This window comes from Rutidosis leptorrhynchoides, chromosome 1 (assembly GCF_046630445.1).
Source record: "Rutidosis leptorrhynchoides isolate AG116_Rl617_1_P2 chromosome 1, CSIRO_AGI_Rlap_v1, whole genome shotgun sequence".
NCBI classification, from domain to species: Eukaryota; Viridiplantae; Streptophyta; class Magnoliopsida; order Asterales; family Asteraceae; genus Rutidosis; species Rutidosis leptorrhynchoides.
Window position 1 is genome coordinate 2,109,784 of NC_092333.1, and position 23,994 is coordinate 2,133,777.

Consider the following 23,994-nt stretch of genomic DNA (forward strand, 5'->3'; position numbering starts at 1 on the left):
GTTCGGTAAGAAATTGACCCTAAGTATAGAGGATGAGAGTGTTACCTTTTCAGTTGATAGAGCAATGCAACAACCATAATCTGCAGATGATACATGTTATTATATTCAAACTATAGATGCACATGCAGAATTATTAGAAGAATTTCCAGAATTACAAGGAACAGGAGAATGTTCTTTAGGAGAAGGAACAGAAGAAATTGATGAAGCTGAAATGTTAGCTACACTTATAGCTAATGGATATGAACCAACAACAGAAGAAATTCAAATGCTAAAAGAAGAAGACAGATATCGATATAAATCATCGATAGAAGAACCACCGAAATTAGAGTTAAAGCCACTTCCAAACCATTTGGAATACGCTTATTTACATGGTGAATCTGAATTACCTGTAATAATATCATCTTCTCTTACTAAAAATGAGAAATCACAACTCATTTCTGTGTTGAAAGCTCATAAACCAGCCATTGCATGGAAGATTCATGATATTAAAGGAATAAGTCCTTCGTATTGCACACATAAAATCCTTATGGAAGAAGGTCATAAAACGTATGTGCAACGCCAACGAAGACTAAATCCTAATATGCAAGATGTAGTTAAAAAATAAATTATTAAACTGCTAGACGCAGGTCTAATTTATCCAATTTCTGATAGTCCATGGGTAAGCCCAGTTCAATGCGTGCCTAAGAAGGGTGGCATGACTGTCATTACAAATGAGAAAAATGAGCTTATTCCTACTAGGACTGTAACAGGATGGCGTGTATGTATTGATTATAGAAAATTAAATGACGCCACCAGAAAAGATCACTTTCCCTTACCTTTCATTGATCAAATGTTGGAAAGATTAGCCGGAAATAGTTACTATTGTTTTCTAGATGGATTTTCCGGATATTTTCAAATTCCAATAGCACCCGAGGACCAAGAGAAAACCCCATTCACGTGCCCTTATGGTACTTTTGCTTACAAACGCATGCCATTTGGACTTTGCAACGCCCGTGCAACCTTTCAAAGGTGTATGATGGCGATTTTTCATGACATGATAGAAGAATGCATGGAAGTTTTCATGGATGACTTTTCAGTCTTCGGTGATACATTTGAAACATGTCTAGCTAATCTTGAACGAATGCTTATTAGATGCGAACAATCAAATCTAGTACTTAATTGGGAGAAATGCCATTTCATGGTTAAAGAGGGCATCGTTCTTGGACATAAAATTTCAAAAGAAGGAATTGAAGTGGATAGAGCTAAAGTAGATGTAATTGCTAAACTTCCACATCCCACCAATGTTAGAGGAGTTAGGAGTTTTTTAGGGCATGCCGGTTTTTACCGACGTTTCATAAAAGATTTTTCTAAAATTGCCACTCCTGTGAATAAACTCCTAGAAAAGGATGCTCCATTCATCTTTTCAGATGAGTGTATCAAATCTTTTAATATTCTTAAAGAGAAACTCACTAATGCGCCGATCATGATAACACCAAATTGGAATCTACCATTTGAACTAATGTGCGATGCAAGTGATTTTGCAATGGGAGCTGTTTTAGGACAAAGGATTGAAAAACGATTTCAACCTATATATTATGCTAGTAAGACGTTACAAGGAGCACAAACGAACTATATAACTACTGAAAAAGAACTCCTTGCTATTGTCTTTGCTTTTGACAAATTTCGATCATATCTCGTTCTAGCAAAAACGGTGGTCTATACCGACCATTCTGCTCTTAGATACCTATTTTCAAAACAAGATGCTAAACCAAGATTAATCCGTTGGATCTTACTCTTACAAGAGTTTGATATTGAAATCCGCGATAAAAGAGGAGCAGAAAATCTCGCCACTGATCATCTTTCTCGTCTTGAAAATTCCGAATTAGAAGTTCTAAATGAATCGGCCATACAAGACAACTTTCCTGATGAATATCTATTGAAGATAGATTATAAAGAAATTCCATGGTTTGCAGACTATGCAAACTACTTAGTTTGTGGATTCCTTGAAAAAGGATTATCGTACCAAAAACGAAAGAAATTCTTCAGTGATATAAAATACTATTTTTGGGAAGATCCACATCTGTTTAAAAGTTGTCCCGATGGAATAATACGCCGATGTGTATTTGGAGATGAAGCTAGTAAAATTTTAGACCATTGTCACACAGGACCAACAGGAGGGCATTATGGGCCTCAACTAACAGCAAGAAAAGTTTATGATGCTGGATTCTATTGGCCTACAATTTACAAAGACGCACACCTTCTTTGCAAATCCTGTGATGCTTGTCAAAGGGCCGAAAAAATAAGTCAACGTGATGAAATGCCACAAAATATCATCCAAGTATGTGAAGTATTTGACATTTGGGGTATTGACTTTATGGGTCCATTTCCAAAATCTCATAATAATCTATATATACTCGTAGCCATTGATTATGTATCTAAATGGGCGGAAGCACAAGCTCTCCCAACTAACGATGCACGAGTTGTAGTCAACTTTTTAAAACGTCTTTTTGCAAGGTTTGGAACACCGAAAGCTTTAATAAGTGATCGGGGTACTCATTTCTGTAATAATCAACTTGAGAAAGTTCTTAAAAGATATGGAGTAACTCATAAAATCTCCACCGCATATCATCCACAAACAAGTGGACAAGTTGAAAATACCAACCGAGCTTTAAAATGTATTCTAGAGAAAACCGTAGGATCAAATTCGAAGGAATGGTCCATTAAATTAGAGGATGAACTCTGGGCTTTTAGAACAGCCTACAAAACTCCAAATGGAACCACACCTTTTAGACTTGTTTATGAAAAAGTATGTCATCTTCCAGTAGAAATTGAACACAAAGCATTTTGGGCTTTGAAGACATGTAATCTTGATTTACATGAAGCCGGACGTCTACGATTAAGTCAACTAAACGAATTAGAAGAATTAAGACATGAAGCATACGAAAATTCGTTAATCTATAAAGAAAGAACGAAGAAATGACATGATAAAAGAATCAGAAGTTTAAAAGAATTTAAAGAAGGAGACAGAGTTCTTCTTTTCAATTCACGATTCAAGCTATTTCCTGGAAAATTGAAATCAAGATGGTCTGGACCATTCATAGTCAAAAGAGTTTTCCCATACGGAACGATAGAATTAATAAATTCAAATGGGATTGAATTTAAAGTTAATGGTCACAGAGTTAAACATTACATACATGGTCCGATGGAAGAAGACAATGAAGTTAATCACAATTTCGATACCACAGCTAACTAAGTATAGGGGGTTTATGTATTTCTGTTAGAGTTAGATTGTCTGTTTTCATATAGTTCTCGAAAATGGAACCCGAACGGTCTTTCCCTAGCAGACCCTAAAGAACTAGTCTTCTCTCCCCATTCTGAATTTTTATTTTTTTTAGGAAATGAAGACTGCCTGTGAACTAAACCATGGTCTAATGCTACACGCTTTGATCACTAAACGTAATAATGACACACTTCCGAGTGAAATAGTATCAGTAATCAGAGAAAGATTGGACGGAGTTAGAAAAGAATCCAGATGCGAAGATAATAAGTTACAATTTGGTAAAGGAAAATCAAAATCCGCAGCGAAAAGAAGAGCACGACACCTAGAAAGATGTCACAAATGCGGAAAATGGTCACATGGAGGTAAATGTTCAAAAAATCAAATCTATTCAAACACCGAATTTGTTACTTTATGCAGAGACGGACCGTTCATATGTTTAGAAGAAAAAACACTGAATGCTCGAGGTTACGCCTATGTAGCCATGGAAAACCAATTAAACCGACTATCTTATGAATGGGATAGATCATATAACTAAGAAATCTATTTCACAGGTATGTTTGTACAGTTTTTATTTTTTTTATTTTTATTTTTAACCTTTTGATAATAAACGCTAATTTGTTCGCTATAAAGTATTAAATTGGTATTGAATAAAATTAGGTTTGGCGACCGAAATTATTGATATCATTCAAAAATTTATTACATCACTGCGAAATTTAACGTTTATTCTTAAGGTATAAATATCTTTAATCAATCAACCCAAAATATTTCAAAAATTCGTCATGAGTTAAATTAGGTCATGGAACCGAAATTACTTTACCGAAAAGAGGGCGCATATTTTTGATAATATTTGATTGATTAAAGTGGGATAAAAAGCCAAAAAGATTTTTAATTTTATTTTTACCATGTTTTTAAAATTAATATATAAATCTTAAATTAATATTGTAAACTTTGTAAAATCAATATATTTAAAATTGTAAATATTTGAAAAATTAATATAAGTTTGGTGTGAATTTATAATATGAATTTTTAAATTAAGTTTGGTGTGAATTTTTAATTTTTAAAATATGAATTTTTAATTTTATGCATTTCAAATTTTAAGTTTGGTGTGAATTTTTAATATTAATTTTGAATTTTATATTTAAGTTGTGTGAATTTAAAAACAAAAATTTACTTTATCTCATTAAGTTAAAAATATGATTTTTAAAATTCGTCGTAAGTTGAAGACTAGGTCGTTGAACCGAAATTGCTTTACCCGAGGGAGGGACGAGAACTTTTATTATCATTATTTTTAATCTTATTGAATTAAAGTATGCCAAAAACATTAAAAAACTAAAAAAAAATCTAAGCTTTTAAAACAATCGCTTGAAAAAGACAAATTTTAAAATTTTGTCGAAGGACGGACTAGGACATCGATCCGAAACGACCTCGTCCTAAAACAAAGGAAAACAAAATTTTAAATTTATTTTATATTTGTTTTACAAGTTAAGGTTTGTGTAAAAAAAAAAAATAATACAAACTCCTTGACTCGCGGAGTTTGAAAGGGAAAAACACCGCGACTCGCGGAGTTCCAAAAATACCGAAAAAAATAAAAGGGGCAGAACTGATCAGTCCACAACCCACACCCACGAAAACACTGCGATAAAACCCGCAAAAACCCGAAAAAACACCCCCAAATTCACAATTTTTGACCGTTAATCATCAAATCTTTTACTAAAATCATGTTGAGAAGGATGCTATCAAGGAATTACTCAAGAAAAACGGTAAATTTCTACACCTAAACAACATTTAATCCGAAAATTAGTGTTCTTGAGCAATTTTTTTCCCAATTTGATTTTGATGCTTTTTAGTGTAATTATGCTTAAATTGTTTATGTATTATGCTTGTATAACCTAGATTGATGCTATTTAACATGATTAGAAGCCTTAAACTTCAAATTTTGAGTAATCTAGGGTTTGTGTTCTTGAGCAATTTGGGGCTTTTTGATATAAACAGGTTATGGCCGATTTTTGTCATGAATTGTTGCTAAATTAAGTAGTGTAACATGTTTAGGTAGTTAAATGATCCAAACTTTGAGCCGAAACATGATTTTGAGAATTAAAGTGGACTTTTTCAAGTCTAAAATTCATGAACTTGATTTTTGAGAGATAATGCCATTTGAAACTTGTTTAATTGCTAATAATGATTATTTTGACATGTTATTTGAGTTGAATGCTTATGAACTTGGCGAACATTTTCGTATATGCTTATTTGAAAAAGTGTAGATTTGATGAAAATATGAAAATGAGCTTAAGTTTGATATAAATTGATCATGTCATTGTAATTATTTTGATTGATGATTTTGTTGACACTAATGCATATTTGGATGCACAAAAATTGTGTTTGATGTGTTTTGCAGACTGAAAGGGGTGAATCTTCATCCCAAGCTCGCAATGCTCCTGCTGAGAATGCGGAACAACAGGAGGTGGATAACTACTACAAACAAGATATACCTCATCCAGTCATTACATTTTCTGATATGCACTTGGAAGATTTGCACCCGAACCTGAAATTTGACAGACTTTGGATAGATTATCAAAAATACCAAAGGGGTTTGCATACTCTTCATTCTAAAGTTGTTGAGGTACTTAGGGTCATAGAATGGGGACCATTAGAAGCTGTAGAATTGGCCGGGCCAATTAGGGAATTACTTGCACAGAGGTATGGTAATTCTACTTTTAATGACTGGGTATGTTTATTCACCATGCGTAGACCTGTATATAAAGTATGGTGTGAAAATTGTTGTGTAGTATAGAATTAAATGATCGGGTAGCTAGTTTAACCGATTGATCTTTTATTAGATTTTTGTTAGGAGGTTCGATGCGCCACATGTCTTTACTAGACATGGCTCAGGCTTTACGTATATATACGCCTGAGGAGTTAGCATATGCCGATTGTAGAGGGTTGATACTAAATGGTAGAAAGATAGATGAAAATTTTGATACACATGGTGTATGGAGTCAAATGACAAGCCATCACCGATTCAAAGGGGGAAATTACTCTTATTTGGATATAGATAGAGCTGAATTAAGAGTAATTCATAGGTTTTTAGCTAATTCGATTACACAAAGAGGTAAGAACAAGGAAAACGTAAATGAACAGGATTTGTTTTACCATATGTGTATTCGAGACCCACAAAATGCTGTAAGTATACCTTATTGTGTGGGTTATTATTTATCAGCTATGGTTAGGGGGATGAGACCGCATAGCATAATAGGAGGTGGTATATTTATTACTTTGATTGCTGAATATCTCGGTGTGGATATAAGTCGGGGGGGATTATTAGTCGAAGAACCAGAACCCCGCGATACAATAGGTTTAAATGTATACCATGGTGCGAAAGTTTTGAAGAGGCGAAATAATGCCGCAGTACAATACCATGGTAGACATCCACAAGTTGAGAGAAACCAACAACAAGGTAATGTAGGAGGGGGAAATGAAATGCAAGAAATGCAAAGGTTTATAGCTTCACAGGAGTACGAAAATGCTAGACATAGAGCATTTTAAGATTGACAAGTTTATCAAAACCAAATAATAGCTTATTGCCAACATATAGGTAGAAACTATATTCCTACTCCATCGCCCATATTCCCTCCCTGGTCTATAGAGATTCAACCACCGTATCCTACGTATAATCCAGCCGAAGCATTTTATAGCACCTATGGTTATGCATGGAACCCCTACTGGTATCAGTATCATCCCTAGTCTACTTAGTTTTATTTATTTTGTAATTTGTAATGTTGATACGTTTAATACTTATTTAATATTGTAATAGTTTTTATAATTTTCTAACTTTTATTCTTAGATTTTAATAATTTTTGAATGTGGGGTAATATACCAAACTTCAAAAATATGTATATATGTATGCAGTTTATCTTATGTACACAACAGGGTAAAACAACGCATTTTCAAAGACTGGCATTAAGTTCAGCAATAGCAACTAATTTTGACGATAAGATGCAAAATATATGTGAAATAACAACAAGACGGAATGAACAAATGATGTGCACCATTTATCATTCAGCAAACAAACACAAATATGTTTGGAAACTTTGGTAAAATTTAATCATTTTCACACAAATCACCCTCAATAATTTAAATTGTTACTGATTTCTTGCAAATGAGGGCATTGCAAGATCTTAAGTGTGGGAAGGGGTTAAATTCTTTCGGATTTTAAAATTTTTACTTTATACACTTGGTTACCATTAGAAATACTAGTAAAGTAGTAGTTGTATTAGAATCTAGTGCTCTCTGATAATAAAGAACAGCCCTAGTATTATATACTGACTACCCAATTCTAGTAAAATTTTTCAAAATTTTCAATTAAATGAACTCAAAATCATGTTTATACATATTTATGAATGATAAAACTAGGTTTTAACACCGAAATTATTGTTACCTCGAAAAGGACATAAATTGAGAAACAAACCAAAATGTTAAAATTCATTTAAAATGGAATAGAGGACAATAAAAAGGAAAATAAAAGCCAAGTGTGGGAAAATTTACCAAGATATTTTAAACATATGTCACATATTTTTGTACAAATAACTGAAAATACTTTTGCTTTGGACTAAACTAAACTGTTTTACCCGATGAAAGAAAAGAAGAGATGGATCTACACGATGAATCAATTCCATCATTAAAAGGAAGTAAAATCTTCAGAAAAAGAAACACGCTTCTTGATTTAGGTCAGGAAGTTGTCATCCAGACCAACTGTAGGTTGACGAAAAACCTAGAAAAGTCATCACTAAAATCAGCAGGAAATCCATGGACCTCAGCATTAAACAGGGTCGCCAAGTGGTCAGATTTATCCTAACCATGAGAAGGATTTATCTCGTACAATGGGGGGACACCATGCAAATTAGCTGGATAAGACTAATGAATCAGATCCCCAGAAAGGATAATCTCCTTAAAAGATCAAAAATCAGCTTTTAAGCCTGATATTACTCAATTCTTGAGATTGACCTTAAAGATTGAGAATTACAAACTCATGGAATTCAATGATATCTAAACTCGAGCCTGAACGAGAAAATATTTTGATCAAAATTACAAACCGATTTGTTTTCTAAAAATCCATTTTCAATGCGTTCATTACTATTGAACGTAAAATCCTAGGAATTCACCTGGAATTCATTAGGTCACCTGAACCAAATCGGGTGTCAACCGTAAGAACGGTGGTTGCATAGTGGTCAAAGACAGGACCTTGTGCCAAACCTACAAATTGTAAGGGTGAGCTTTACTATTGCTCCTACTAAGGATAGTAATTGCGTCTGACACGTTATAGACCATAATTAAAAGCATGTCAGGGAACATTGCCTTCACAGTTGCTTGTTCAACGCTTTTCTTTACAACCGGACGGTAGTTTACCGAAAGGTAATATACGGGACAAGTAAACTGGACGTGTTGCTTTCCAAATACAAGGTTAGCAAGTGGGTGACACAAAACCATAAGTTTTGAGCTAAAATTTTCAAATCTGAAACCCACCAAACCCACAAAAATATTTTGCAAACACCGGTGAAGGGTTATTCCGGAAAAATTATCTAGGGTAAAAACTAGATTAAATTTTCAAAAGATCAAATGTTTTCATAAAGATCCAATTTCCTTAAAGGATCTAAATTTTTATAGTCATGTGGGACTGTAAACCATATCGTTACTACCATTGTTTATACCGCCGTATAGAAATCACTGATGTACAAAGTGTGAAGAATAAAGAAGTGATTCTAGTATTTCAAGACGATATTGCTTGAGGACAAGCAACGCCCAAGTGTGGGAATATTTGATAATGCTAAAAACGAACATGTATTTCATAGCATAATTCCTCAAGAAAGATAAGCTTTTAGTTGCAATTGTTCTATTTACAAGTGATATTCGTTTAAATAATAAAAGGTGAAGACAAAAGACAGATTCGACGAATTGTAGACGCAAACGACCAAAAAGCTCAAAAGTACAAAAGACAATCAAAGAGGTTCCAATTATTGATAAGAAACGTCTTGAAATTACAAGAGTACAAGATTCAAAACGCAAAGTACAAGATATTAAATTGTACGCAAGGACGTTCGAAAATCCGGAACCGGGACCAGAGTCAACTCTCAACGCTCGACGCAACGGACTAAAAATTACAAGTTAACTATGTATATAAATATAATATAATATATAATTAATTATATAAATTATATATATATATATTATATTTATATAATAAACCGTCGGTAAACAAAGAGCCAAAATGGAGTGAGCTGTAATTACAAACTCCGCGACTCGCGGAGTTTGAAGAAGGAATGGGCCGCGAGTCGCGGAGCCCCAAAAACTGAAACTCCCTATAAAGCCCAACGAATTCTGATCAATTTTTCATCCAATATCCATCAATCTCTCTATCTATATACGTAATATTTATATTTATAATTTATATATTAATTTTAATTTTAATTTTAATCCTAATAATAAGGGTATGTTAGCGAATGTTGTAAGGGTGTAAGTCGAAATTCTGTCCGTGTAACGCTACGCTATTTTTAATCATTATAAGTTATGTTCAACCTTTTTAATTTAATGTCTCGTAGCTAAGTTATTATTATGCTTATTTAATACCGAAGTAATCATGATGTTGGGCTAATTACTAAAATTGGGTAATTGGGCTTTGTACCATAATTGGAGTTTGGATAAAAGAACGACACTTATGGAAATTAGACTATGGGCTATTAATGAGTTTTATATTAACTAAACAATACCTTGTTAATTTAATATACAAACTTATAATTTGACGTATTTATATATAACCACATACGCTTGACTGGGTACGGTGGGCGGGATATCTATAAATACCAATAATTATTCATTTTACCGGATACGGAATTGGATTAATAGTTAATAGACTTGTTGAAACATGGGTGAATTACATTCAAGGGTAATTGGTGTAATTGTTAACAAAGTAGTAAAACCTTGGTTTACACGCAGTCGATAACCTGGTGTATTCATTAAACAAAGTATTAAAACCTTGTTACAATTCGAATCCCCAATTAGTTGGAATATTTGACTTCGGGAATAAGAATAATTTGACGAAGGCTTTCGCTCTTTATATTTATGACTGATGGACTATTATGGACAAAATCCGTATGGACATATTAAATAATCCAGGACAAAGGACAATTAACCCATGGACATAAAACTAAAATCAACACGTCAAACATCATGATTACGGAAGTTTAAATAAGCATAATTCTTTTATTTCATATTTAATTTCCTTTATTTAATATTTAATTGCACTTCTAATTATAGCACTTTTATTTATTGTTATTATATTTAATTGCACTTTTAATTATCGTACTTTTTAATTATCGCAAGTTTATTTTATCGCACTTTTATTATTCGCAATTTCATGATCGTTATTTACTTTACGCTTTAAATTAAGTCTTGTATTTATTTATTATTTTACATTTGGTTTTAACTGCGACTAAAGTTTTAAAATCGACAAACCGGTCATTAAACGGTAAAAACCCCCCTTTATAATAATAATATTACTTATATATATATATTTGTATTTTTATAAATTTAAACTAATATAGCGTTAAGCTTTGTGAAAAAGATTCCCTGTGGAACGAACCGGACTTACTAAAAACTACACTACTGTACGATTAGGTACACTGCCTATAAGTGTTGTAGCAAGGTTTAAGTATATCTATTCTATAAATAAATAAATATCTTGTATAAAATTGTATCGTATTTAATAGTATTTCTTGCTAAAATTTAAAAGCTATTTTATATACACCTCGCATAATATCAACATCCGATTTGGTTCAGGTGACTTAATGAATTCTGATGAATTCTCAGGATTTTACGTTCAATGGTAATGAACGCATTGAAAATAGGTTTTCAGAAAACAAATCGGTTTTAATTTTAATCAAAATATTTTCTCGTTCAAGCTCAAGTTTAGATATCATCGAATTTCATGAGTTTGTAATTCTCAATCTTTAAGGTCAATCTCAAGGATTGAGTAATATCAGGCTTAAAAGCTGATTTTTAATCTTTAAGAAGATTATCCTTTCTGGGGGTCTGATTCATTAGTCTTATCAAGCTAATTTGCACGACGCCCTCCCCATTTTACGAGACAGATCCTCTCATGGTTAGGATAAGTCTGACCACATGGCGACCCTGTTTGATGCTGAGGTCCGTGAATTTCCAGCTGATTTTCGAGAAAACTTTTCAAGGTTTTTCGTAGACTCTACAACTGTTCTGGATGACAACTTCCTGACCTAAATCAAAAAGCGCATTTCTTTCTCAGAAGACTTTACTTCCTTTCAATGATGGAATTGATTCATCGTGTAGTTCCATCTTTTCTTTTAAATGAATTACAATAAACGGGTAAAACAGTTAATTTAGTCCAAAACAGAAGCACCTGCAATAACTTTACAGAAACATGTGATAGATTGTTTTTAATTGAATAACTTGGTACATTCTACCCACACTTGGCTTTTTTTCATGCGTCTTTTTATATCTTAATAAATAAATTAAAGCATTTTAGGTTGTTTCTCAATTTATGTCCTTTCCGAGGTAACGATAATTGCGGTATTAACACCTAGTTTTATCGTCCATAAATATGTATAAACAAGGTTTTGAATTCATTTAGTTGAAGATTTTTAAAATTTTCATTTAATTGAAGATTTTTAAAATTTTCACAATATTTAGAAAATAAGCCAAGTATAAACCAGAGAGAATTTATAACCCTTCCCCACATTTGAGATCATGCAATGCCCTCATTTGCATGAAATCAGACTATAATTATAAATTCATGAGGGTGATTAGTGTAGAAAAGTGATTAAGAATACCCAGTTTGTAATTACCAAGCTTGTCGAATGATAGATGGCGCACCTCATAGTTTATTCCTTTTGTTGTTTTATTACACATGTTTTTCTTCAAAAATGGTTGCTTTTATGAACTGTTTGCTAATCTTTGAAAATACGTTTTTTACCCTAACTTATCATGCATTTTTGTTAACGAGTTATGCACTAACCCGAACCCCTAATTTAACGTTAAGTGGGGTTAGACTTCCCCACACTTAGCTGACAACATGTGAAGTCAGTAGAATAAGTTTCACGAATTAAAATAGTGAGCCAGTTATTTACATCTCGGGTGGTGTTTAATATATCAATGGGTTTAAAGTTTAGACCTCCCCGATCGTCACTACTTAATTCTTTTTTAAGTGTAGCTTTTAGTAAATGGATATGTCTCTCTTCTGGTTCTTGGTCAAATGGATCGTTATATACCGACATATATATTTCTATATGGTGGACAATTCCTAACATTTCTTTCCGTTCATTCTCGGGATCAAAGATTTCACCTCTATTACCCAATTGGGTGAAATCCGAGGTATCATTATCTATTACAGCTCGTAGTTCATCTTCAGTAGATGACTCGTCTATTGAGAATATTGGGTTGGAAGGTCGTGGAATGGTGAATTTCGGGATAGAAGCAAATTCTTCTTCATTAACGGTCCTTATTGGTCCCACCATTTTGGTCTCGGGGGTAAAATTTTCAGCGTTATCGTTTTCCCAAGAGTACCAATTTGTCACCCTTACTTCTTCTTTATCCATTGATGGATCGATGATTTCGTCGGTAGAGGCTAATGTGTCGATATGTTGTGAAATTGGTAAAACTGAATAAAAAGTATCATCGGGATAATTGGTGATTTCGGAGCTCTCGAATTCATCAAAATTCGATGATATGAGATTTTTTTGTACATGACTCCTCAGATCAACAGGTGTGTAGTCTGATAGAGTTTCAGCTTGCCAATTTGCAAACTCTCTTATTTGTTCATTTTGAGCGTCAAATTCTTCGAGTTTGATTTTCATATAATCTAAAAAAATTTCAGACACATAATTTTTCTCGTCCTCTGGTTGTTGAGTTTGGATATATTTTTGGAAATAACCCCAATTTGAATTGCATTCCTCATAAACATTCCATTCAGGTTCCATGGGTGCATAATTTTCCATAGGAATGTAATAATAATATTTCCATGTTGAATGATAATCTTCACAGATTTCACAATCAGTTATTGTTTCGTCATTCGTGATCCAAGATTGACTGAACGAATTGTCATCAATACTTGTTTGAGAGTATTGATTTAATTTATTTTGGATTTCAAAAAGAGTTTCTAAGGCCTTTTCTTCAAAATTTTCCATTTATATTGTTATGACCAAATTTTAGCTACAATCTTAATGTCTATTTTTTTTTTTAAATAAACATTACTCCGTATTATCTTTCTTGTTCCAGTTGATTGTTAAGTGTTGAATTAATCCACCAAAAGAATGAGATTCCCCTTTGTTGAAATTGTCAGGTGGTACTTTTTGTGGCCTCCTTGAGGCGTACAGCAACCCAAAAGAACAAAGAAAGAAATATTAAAACGTATTTTAATCCTAAATGCCTCCTTACATCGACTCCCAAGACCGAAAAAAAAAAAAACAAATTCTAATATATGTTTTTGTCTAATGCGTACGAGATCAATTATATATGGGATTTAAAAATCGACCTTGGTCCCTTCTTTTCTTCTTTTGTCGGTTGATACAACTAGATACATAAAAATTACCAAAAACTCATAGTCAACTGGCCCAACTTCTTTATTTAGTCATCGACTCTTTTTTTTTTTAAAGGAAATTATATATTTTACTCAAGTATAAATTACAAAAATATAGCGCTTCGCGTCCCCGGCAGCGGCGGCAAAAACTTGATGTGTGCAGCGGTATATACAAAATACTATTTATTTTTTACGAAATACGATACAAATTACACAAGTTTTAATTATTTATTTACAAATGGGATATACCTAAACTCTGCTACAACACTATAGGCAGTGCACCTAATCGTAGAGTAGTATAGTTTTTTAGTAAGTCCGGTTCGTTCCACAGGGAGACGGCTTATTTTACACTATATTTTAAACAACTATATTTGTACAAAATATAAATATATATATATTACAATTATTATTATTATTATTATAAAAGGGGGTTTTACCGTTTAATGACTGGTTTGTCTTTTTAGCTTTTTCTTTTTAATTTAAACAATAAGATAATAAATTTAAACTTGATTATAGCAATGAAGTAAATAAAAATTACTGCGGTAAATAAATATTACTTTAACTAAACGATATGAAGATACAATAAAAGAGTATTATGCTTATTTAACTTCCGTAGTTACGATGTTTGACTTTTACTTTTTTTACCCTGGGTTAATTTTCCTTGCACCCGTAGAATATTTAAGATGTCTACCTGAAGTTATCCAGCGCAGTCTTATAATTACAAGCATCAAATGCGAGTGTCCTCGTCATTCTATCTTGTAACCACAGTTAAATATTCTAACTAATTACTATTTAGATGATTTGACGCGGTTGTCACATACGTCAATAATTACACCAGTTGTCACTGAATGTAACCCACCTTAATTTTAACTAGTCTTTTAACCATTAATCCATTCACGTGTCCGTTTCAATGAATAATTTACCATATATATAAATAACCCGTCTTCCGTGTCCGGTCAACGCATGTGATTATTTATACATATAGTAAATTATAAATAGTGGTAATTTAACAAGTTGTCACTTAATTATTTTACCATACTCATTAATAGTTAAAACCTCAATCTCCCTTAAGGTCGTTCTTTATCTAAATATTAATCGTTGTACAAATTAAATCGACCCATTTTCTATTTTTAGTCAAACATAATAACTACTTTGGTTAAATAAGCATAATAACAACTTAGTTACGATACATAAATTTAAAAAGGAGAATTTAACTTACAATGATTATTAATCGCATAGCGTTAAACGGACAGAGTTCAGACTTTAAAACCCGTAAAATAACCGTTACATTACCCAAACTAACTAATATAAAATAAACTAATATATATATATATATATATATATATATATATATATATATATATATATATATATATATATATATATATATATATATATATATATATTATACAGAGGGAGAGTAATATGATTTTTTGGTCTCTCCATTTCTTCAATACGTAGTACTATATATAGTATTTGAAATGCACTGTTGTTGAGTGAAAAGGTAGTTGATACCATTTGGTGAGAATTGGTGCAGTAGTGTTGAAAGCATTTTCAATCAACAAGTTGTAGATTATGGAACGTGATGTTTTCATTTTTTTTTTAATATTATTATTATTATAATATTATTATTTTAGCCACCGGTTACTATTATTATTATATTATATTTATTATTAAATTATATTATTATTATGAATTATATATATTATATTATATTCTTGTGCATAGTTGACTTGTAATTTTAGCTCCGTTGACTTGTACGTTGATGCTCGGTTTATGTCTCGGTTCCGGATTTTCGAACGTCCTTTCGTACGCTTAGATATCTTGTACTTTGCGTTCCGCGACTTGTACTCTTATCAATTTTTTAGACGTTAACCATCAATAAATTGAACCACCCGGAGTTTAACTTGTACGTTTGAGCATTTTGGACGTTTTCATTTTCGTCTTCCTTCTTCGCACTTATTTAATATAAACGATTACAACTTAAAAATAGAACGATTACAACTAAAAAGTTTACATATTGGAAGGATATTGTGACTAATTATATGATCATTTGGAGCACTATCATTTACCCGGATTAGGGCCACGGGATTGACTTGCCTACAAATCATTTAAACCTTAATTTTCATCTATAAATATGGGGCAAAACCTACATAAAGGATACACTCTCCCCTTATAACAACGCATACGGCTTCATCACCGGATCTCTCTCCTCCCCGATCGTCTCTACGATTGAAGCATCTCTAACACTAAGGCTTTTACCTACGTATCTCGTAGGGTTTTCTCCCTTTCGCCGTCGATAGATTCGGAATATCGGCCGGCGGACAATTCGTTAATCATCTTTCCGCGATCATCATCTCAGCTAGGGTTATCACAGTAATATTATCGGAGGTTAATGACGTTGACGCCTAAAAAACTCGATGGGTGTATTTTCCCCTGGGGAAATATATGCAAGAACAAATGGCGCCAACTGTGGGGCACGAACAATATTGTCCCGTGACCCTACCTTCACACATACGGTTTGAGAAGGTTTGGTTTTCTTATTAAGCTTTTAATTTGTTATATTCGGTTCAAGTACAAGATATCTTCACACAGATGTTCGCGCGCGCGCGCGCAACTGTTCGCACGCTCTCTAGCTTAGTTTTCCCGCGCTTTTCTCACAATTGTTTGCGGTTTTACGTGCGCACTCGGCACTTCATGCAGTTTTCCGCATCGTTTTTTGTGTAGTTATTGCGCACAGTTGTCTGCGGTTTTTTACACGCACTCTTCTTGCGGTTTGGCGCAAAGTTGTGATTTTACACGCAGCTATTTGCGGGTTTTCGCACAGTTATTTGCACAGGTTTATGTGAACTTATCTTTCCGCGGCTTTGCGAAGCTCCTGTCTTTTTATCTTCTACCCAAAAAAAAAAAACTTGACGGTAATTCTCTTTCAAGTTTGAATCACAATACTCCCAAGTTTGGGAGGACATCTGCAGGTGCATAGATTTTCATTTTCCATATACAATATAAATTGAACAGAACAACATTATAATTAAAAAAATCCACCCATTAATCAATCAATGTTAATCGTTAAATCATCACAAATACTACTTTTTTAGAAACATTCTCAGAGAGTTGCAATATGTGAAACGGAGAGAGTAAACCATAGCATGCAAGTACAACGAACAACAAGACTCAACAACAAAAGTAAAACATAAACATTCGACACAACTGGTATCAGGATCAAAACAAAGTGTTAGTGAAAAGATATACAACCTAAACTGAAATAGATAACTGGGACACCAACGTCGAGTTACATTAACAAGGATCCAAGACAATGCCAACATTGAAATGAAATGAAACGAAATGATGAATAAATAGTTAGGTATCTGGGATGCCAAGGATTTCATTATCCACTTGTATGGAAGCTAACTGACTTAACAATACTACTCACCCTCTCACCAAAAGTTTTGGATGTGATCTTTTTACCAGGTACGTGAAATGGGTTTGAGCCGGCGTCCAAATATGCAGAATGGAACCTCCTGAAAAACTAATTATACAAGAACAAAATTAGGTACAGTCCTCGGAAGCTATGTACGTAGTTGTTTTTGTTATAGTCTTGATTGTTCTGCCTACCTCAACTAGTCAAATAGCTAGATGGGCAGGTTGTGTAAACCTCAAAATCATATTTTTTGTATGGGTTTTAACAGCTAGAATTGGGATGGACCCACCCAAAAACAGTTTTTTTTTATCAATCTTTTATACTGACAATTAATTAATTTCTTACGAGAACAATACAATAGTGAAGTAATTTGGAGGTTTCGTGCATTTGAATACCTTCCGTACGACTTTCAACCCCTTCGACTCATAAATCACAGCAGCCAATTTATAGGTTTATGGGTATAATGTGTCAAGTACTGTCACCTTTAAATTTTAATACTGCAGCACCTAATTGAAGTTTTCTCAGCTTTACTTGTAAAACTGTACTAGTATTGTGACCACTTGAACAGCATGTAAGAAAGTAAAAATTGCATAATTTAATAAATATATTTTTCTAGGAAAAATTCAGAAAAACGCCTTCTTTGACCCATGCAGGTCAGTTTATTTTAAGGATATAATCATTGTCTTAGTTGAGTTCTGTTATGCAAGTGGCTCTACAATTCTTAAATTGTACAATTCAAGTCTTTCTTAAGCCATGGCTAGCTTATGCAAATAATGTAGACCAAGTGCCATTTAAAAAGATTTTCTGTTGATGGGAATAAAACGCAGCATGATCACAAAACAACAAACAATAAGTTCAGCAGTTCAATAAGCACTCACATTTCTTACGTCAGCATCACGGACGTCAAGGTCTGTTGTCACTAGTATAAACTTTACCTTTGTGTTGGTTAGATAACCATACCTGCCCACAACATGTAATGTAAGTTAAGTGTATGTACATGTACTGATGTACAGATATAAAGTGTGATTGTTGTACACTAGCCAAGTGACCAAAAAGGAATATTAGATGCCAACGTTTTGAAGGCTCAATAGATGAAACTAAATTGATAAATCTGTAATATGCTCACACTTTGTAATTTTCGGTTGGATATAGGAGGCCAAGAAATGTTTCATTTAACATCATTCCAGATTTTTTTGGGTTGTTCACTGCAAGACAAATATGAGATCCTTAACAACATTGGCCACGTAATTCTAAATTATTCTTTAAAATTGTCAAACAAGAGAAATATACAAACAATTTTGAGATGAGAGGGAATGCTGGTAGCTAGCAACATTTTAACACATTAGGAATAATACTAACAATCTACGGTTTTAGGTATGCAAACCAAGTCATTCAGTATTTTAAACTTACAAAAAAGATCAAGTATTTCATTTCTCCGTATATATTTCTTTTTTGTCTCTAATATCCAATCTCACAACCTCATTATTGCCTTAAGTAAATCAACGACTATAAAAAAATTTGAAACCCTAAAAGCTACAAATTGCACAAAATCAACTAATGCAATGTAAACCAGGCAGTATGAACAATAATCAATACATCAATATAGAAACGTCTACATACAATACCTCTTTCATCAACAACATCAAGTGAGCAATGAACAATATGATGAAGCTTGAGTGCATCATCAGCTTCAGTGAAGCTTTGTATATACAAGGGATTATTCTGTGAATATCAATATCAATCAATATATAAACAGAAAGATAAATAAAAAGCTGAATGTATGATGATGAAATTGAGCAAAATTAAAATAAAACCTGGTGGCCAACAACAGCAATGCAAACGATCATTGTTCCCGTCACGGATGGATTTGATTTGTATTTGATTCCGGTTGTGATCGATTGGGAGGGATGGATGGATGGATTGGGAGTTTATTCGTTGCTTAAGTACAATATTGGTCCTTACACTATTACTCTTTTTATTATATATCTATTTATCTATTTCTATTCGATTTCTATATTATATACTCGTAACAAACTACTTACCTTTAGACTATATATAACCCTGCCTGTGACGTCACAGACAGATTGTTCACTTTTTGGCCAAAAAGTGCAATCTGCCTCTGACGTGGCAGTGTTACCCTCTGACACCAAAATAACCCTGACGCCCCTCCAGTGTCAAATAAGTCCCACCAGTTTTATTTTTTCTTTTTCTTTTTTATTTTATTATGCATACAAATTATATTACATATAATTAAAAAACATATAAAAATTAACCATTACATAAATTATTGAGTTTGATGTGTTAAAAATGATAGGTTTTGATGGGTTTATAAAGAAAAGAATATAAATAATTCAAATAAAAAAAATAAAACAAAACAAAACAAAACAAAAATCATTTGAATGAAAGTGTTAAAATGAAAGAAAAAATTGAGTTTGATGTGTTAAAAATGATAGGTTTTGATGGTTATATATAAAAGAAAATAAATAATTTAAATAAATAAAAAAAACAAAAACAAAAAAAAAAAATATTTGAATGAAAGTGTTAAAATGAGAGAAAATATTGAGTTTGATGGGTTAAAAATGATGGGTTTTGATGTGTTTATATAGAAAAGAATATAAATAATTTAAATAAAAAAAAACAAAAACAAAAACAAAATTAAAATCATTAAAATACGTGGACCAATCAGAAACCCTGACGCATTTTTTTTTTCCGTGAAAAAGTTGACTGACGCCCCTCCCGCGTCAGCCGTAACGCCCCACTAGGGGCGTCAGGGGGCGTCACCCACTGCCAGCGCGTCTGACGGGACCCCTCTGACGCCGCGTTAAAAATGGTCTTAAGGGTATGTTCCAGAGTTATCTCATAAGAAAAAATGAAATGAGGTGAATGAAAATGAAGGGGAAAGAACTTGAATCCTTCTAATTTGAAAGAAAGTATTTGATTGAAAATTACACTGAAACCATTCATCCACTTCCTTTCCTTCCCTTCCCTTCCTATCAAAATTCAGGAACACCAATCCTTTTAAATTTCTCTACCTTCCCTTTCATTTCTTTAAAAATTAAAACTCTGGAGCAGAGCCTAATAGCCGATCAGTCATAATAACATAATTAAGTTTTCTATTACTCGGTGTATAAAAGTTTTCTATTACTCGGTGTATAAAAGTTAAAAGTTAAGGACTATTATGTAGTTAGACCGTAGTTAGACCATTTGTTAAGGTGAGAGGTGATGTAGTTTACGTGAAGTTTTCATGAAAATTTTAGTTCTACCAATGTTAATGTTGTAGGAGAGGGGGTTTGTTATGGTAGTGTTACGGAAATGTGAAATTTAACTTTCCTTTTAAAAAAAATCTTATAATTAATTATATAAATGAATACATATATACTAAAAGTGATGGGATTTGTGGCCGTTTTGGCCACCCCCACCACATGAAACAACAATGGTTCAAACCCAATCGGAAAAAACTCAAAACACTCCCCTCAACTTTTGGACACTTACAAAAAAACCCTGTACTTCAGGGGAGTAAACTGTCAATTCTGAAACTTAAAATAAAAACTTTCCCCAACGCCTTCGACAGCCCATATCTTCCTCCTCGCTCCGATTTAAATTTCACTGAGCACTCCGTTAAACTCGAAATATTCTTGCGAACAAAACGAGACTAACTACGTTCGAAACGGACACTTTTTAAAAAACGCTAAATACGACAGCCCGTATCTTCCCGCTCGCCGAGGCTTAAATTTTTCCGACAGCAGCGACAGACTCGAAATAATTTTATGAACAAAACGATACTAACTACGTTCGAAACAGACACTTTTTAAAAAACGCTAAACACAACGACAACCCGTATCTTCTTGCTCGCCAGGAGTTAAATTTTTTCGGCAGCGCCTTCAGGCTCGAAATAATTTTATCAACAAAAATAAACTAACTATGTTTGAACCGAACATATTTTAAAAAAACACTAAAGACGACGACACCAACAATAACGCATAACACACGGGCCGTTTTTCCTTCTGTCAATAAAACTGCGTTAAATATGAATACGCGGACCGAAATACCCCGCCGCATTTCGCGGGCTGAACCGAACTAGTTATATAAATAAAAGACATTCATTTAATCAAAATAAATATAAATATAAATATGCCGCAAGGATGGTGTGGATTCGCATCTTCGTAGCATAGAGATTTTAGTGTTGTCAAACGAGTGAATCCACTTACTTCGAGATAAGAACCAAGGCAGTTGATTGTCTACTCAAACCCGATATATTCCATAACACTCTAGTCGTATCACAAACAAAGAACGGATGATCAAGCGTTTCAGCATGAGAGGAATTAAACATATGGTCAATTGTCTACTTGTACATGATTGAGTTTTTCACCATAATTTACTACGGATCGGAGTAATATATACACTACTTTCAAAAAAGAATATGATGATATGATACTATTGGTGTGCATATGAGATTCAGATGTTACTTTTGGAACCAACCCTATTACTATGGTTGTGTAGTTTGTAGAAAGGACAACAATTGAAACTGTCCTATTCATGTTCAAAAGGATAATCAAATGATGTAAAAAATTTAACAAGGAAAGAGTCACACGTATGATAAAATTATTAGAACATCGTCAGACTGACTAAGGTTTTGTGAAAAATCGTTTCAAAGTTTTTGTGAAAATTGATTAGCAAGGTCTTTAATAGTCTTGTTGTGTTATATATGTTGGAATGCAATATTATGTATTGTTTATTGAGTTCTCATCATTACAGAATACAATCATATATAAGACATAACCCTAACATAATAACATGGGCTCAGCCCAAATACAAGAACATATGGCCTAATAATGTTGGGCTAACATCCCCCGCAGTTGGAGCGGGAGTACTCCGGATGCTCAAACTGGATCTGAACTCGTCAAAAAGTGCAAACGGCAGACCCTTGGTGAAGATGTCAGCAAACTGGTATCTGGAGGGAACATGTAAGACCCGCACCTGTCCCTGAGCAACTAAATCGCGAACAAAGTGAATATCAATCTCAATGTGCTTGGTTCGCTGATGTTGAACCGTATTATTAGAGAGATAGACAGAGCTGACATTATCGCAGTAAACCAAGGTAGCTGAAGTAAGTGGACAATGAAGCTCGCGTAAAAGATTACGGATCCAGCAGGTCTCGGCAACGGCATTGGCAACTCCGCGATATTCCGCCTCTGCACTGGAACGAGAGTGCGTGGGTTGCTGTTTAGATGACCATGACAGAAGGTTGTTGCCGAGAAAAACACAATAGCCTGAGGTAGATCGTCTGGTGGTGGGACAACCTGCCCAATCAGCATCAGAATAAGCAACCAGTGTGGTGGGAGAAGAAGCATATAATTGTAGGCCAAGGTCAGTGGTGCCCTGAATGTAACGAATGATCCGCTTGAGAGCGTGCATATGTTGCTCTCGAGGGTCATGCATGAAGAGACAGATCTGCTGAACAGCATAAGAGATGTGTGGCCGAGTAAATGTAAGATACTGCTGCGGTAGAGAGTCGGGTCCTTAACAGGGGGACCATGACTAGTAAGTTTGGCACCCGGTTCGACCGGGGTCCGGCATGGATGACATGAAGGCATACCAGCCCGCTCAATGATCTCAGATGCGTACTGTTTCTGGGAGAGGAACATCCCAGACGCAGTACGACTAGCATGAATGCCAAGGAAGTAGTTCAGCGGGCCTAAATCAGTCATGAAAAATTCCTTATGTAAGGAAGCAATAATCCGCTGAAGAAAACATGTAGAAGAAGCAGTCAACACAATATCATCAACATATAAGAGTAGGTAAGCTGTATCCGAACCATGGCGATAGATAAACAGAGAAGTGTCACATCGACTCTGGTGAAAACCAATCCGCTGAGCATAACTTGAAAATCGCTGAAACCATGCACGGGGGGCTTGCTTAAGGCCATATAAAGATTTCTGCAAGAGGCAGACGTGATCCGGGTATCTAGGATCCCGATGTGATGACCCGGAAATTTCTGATCAAATTTAAACTTTAATCTTCATATGTATCCGACACGATAAGCAAAAATCTGTAATGTTGAGTCTCGAAAGTTTTGAAACTATATTCATGTATTCAAGTTACCATTTGACCATGCCTAACGATTCACGAACATCTATGTGTATATAGATATGTGTATATAATAAATACTTAATAAGTGAAGGCGTTAACAAGGTATTAGATATATAATACTTTACAAGAACGTATTTTGTTTCAAAATAAGTTTATTATGCTTATCGATGTTTAGATGAAAATATCAAATGATTGATTTATAAGATACATTGAATTAGGATGAAGAGTCTCTGTTATGTGGTCCACTTTGAATTAGAAAACCCTTACTTTTAACGGTATTCGGAATATTTGGAAAAGTGATTGTATATAAGAACAAAAGTGTTAATTATTGGGGATTAGACAAAAGTTGGTGGATGATTGAATTTCTTAACCCTTGTTATTTGATTCGATCGATACGAAGTTATTTTATTTAGAAAGGTTAAGGAAACTAAAATAAACGTTAGCATATAAAGGAATTATAGGTTTAGAGTGTAAATGTTACGTGTTATAAGATTTTCTAAACGAATTTAAAATAAACTTTGAACTATTATTAGTTTTCAAAAACTAATTATTATACTATTATATTAATACTTCCATGATATACAATAGGTACAAGTTTATATATTTTAAATAAAAAATATATTT

General features: G+C 33.5%; 1 protein-coding gene across 1 annotated transcript; it reads right to left on the minus strand.

Moving 5' to 3' along the window:
• Positions 1-16,981: 16,981 nt before the first annotated feature.
• Positions 16,982-19,224, minus strand: LOC139855328 (uncharacterized). The gene is made up of 5 exons (XM_071844555.1): positions 19,095-19,224; positions 18,906-19,002; positions 18,407-18,485; positions 18,159-18,240; positions 16,982-17,388 (listed from the first exon to the last, which is right to left on the minus strand). Exons 1-5 carry the CDS (start codon positions 19,125-19,127, stop codon positions 17,248-17,250), a joined length of 432 nt encoding a protein of 143 aa, XP_071700656.1. The 5' UTR covers positions 19,128-19,224; the 3' UTR covers positions 16,982-17,247.
• Positions 19,225-23,994: the final 4,770 nt, after the last annotated feature.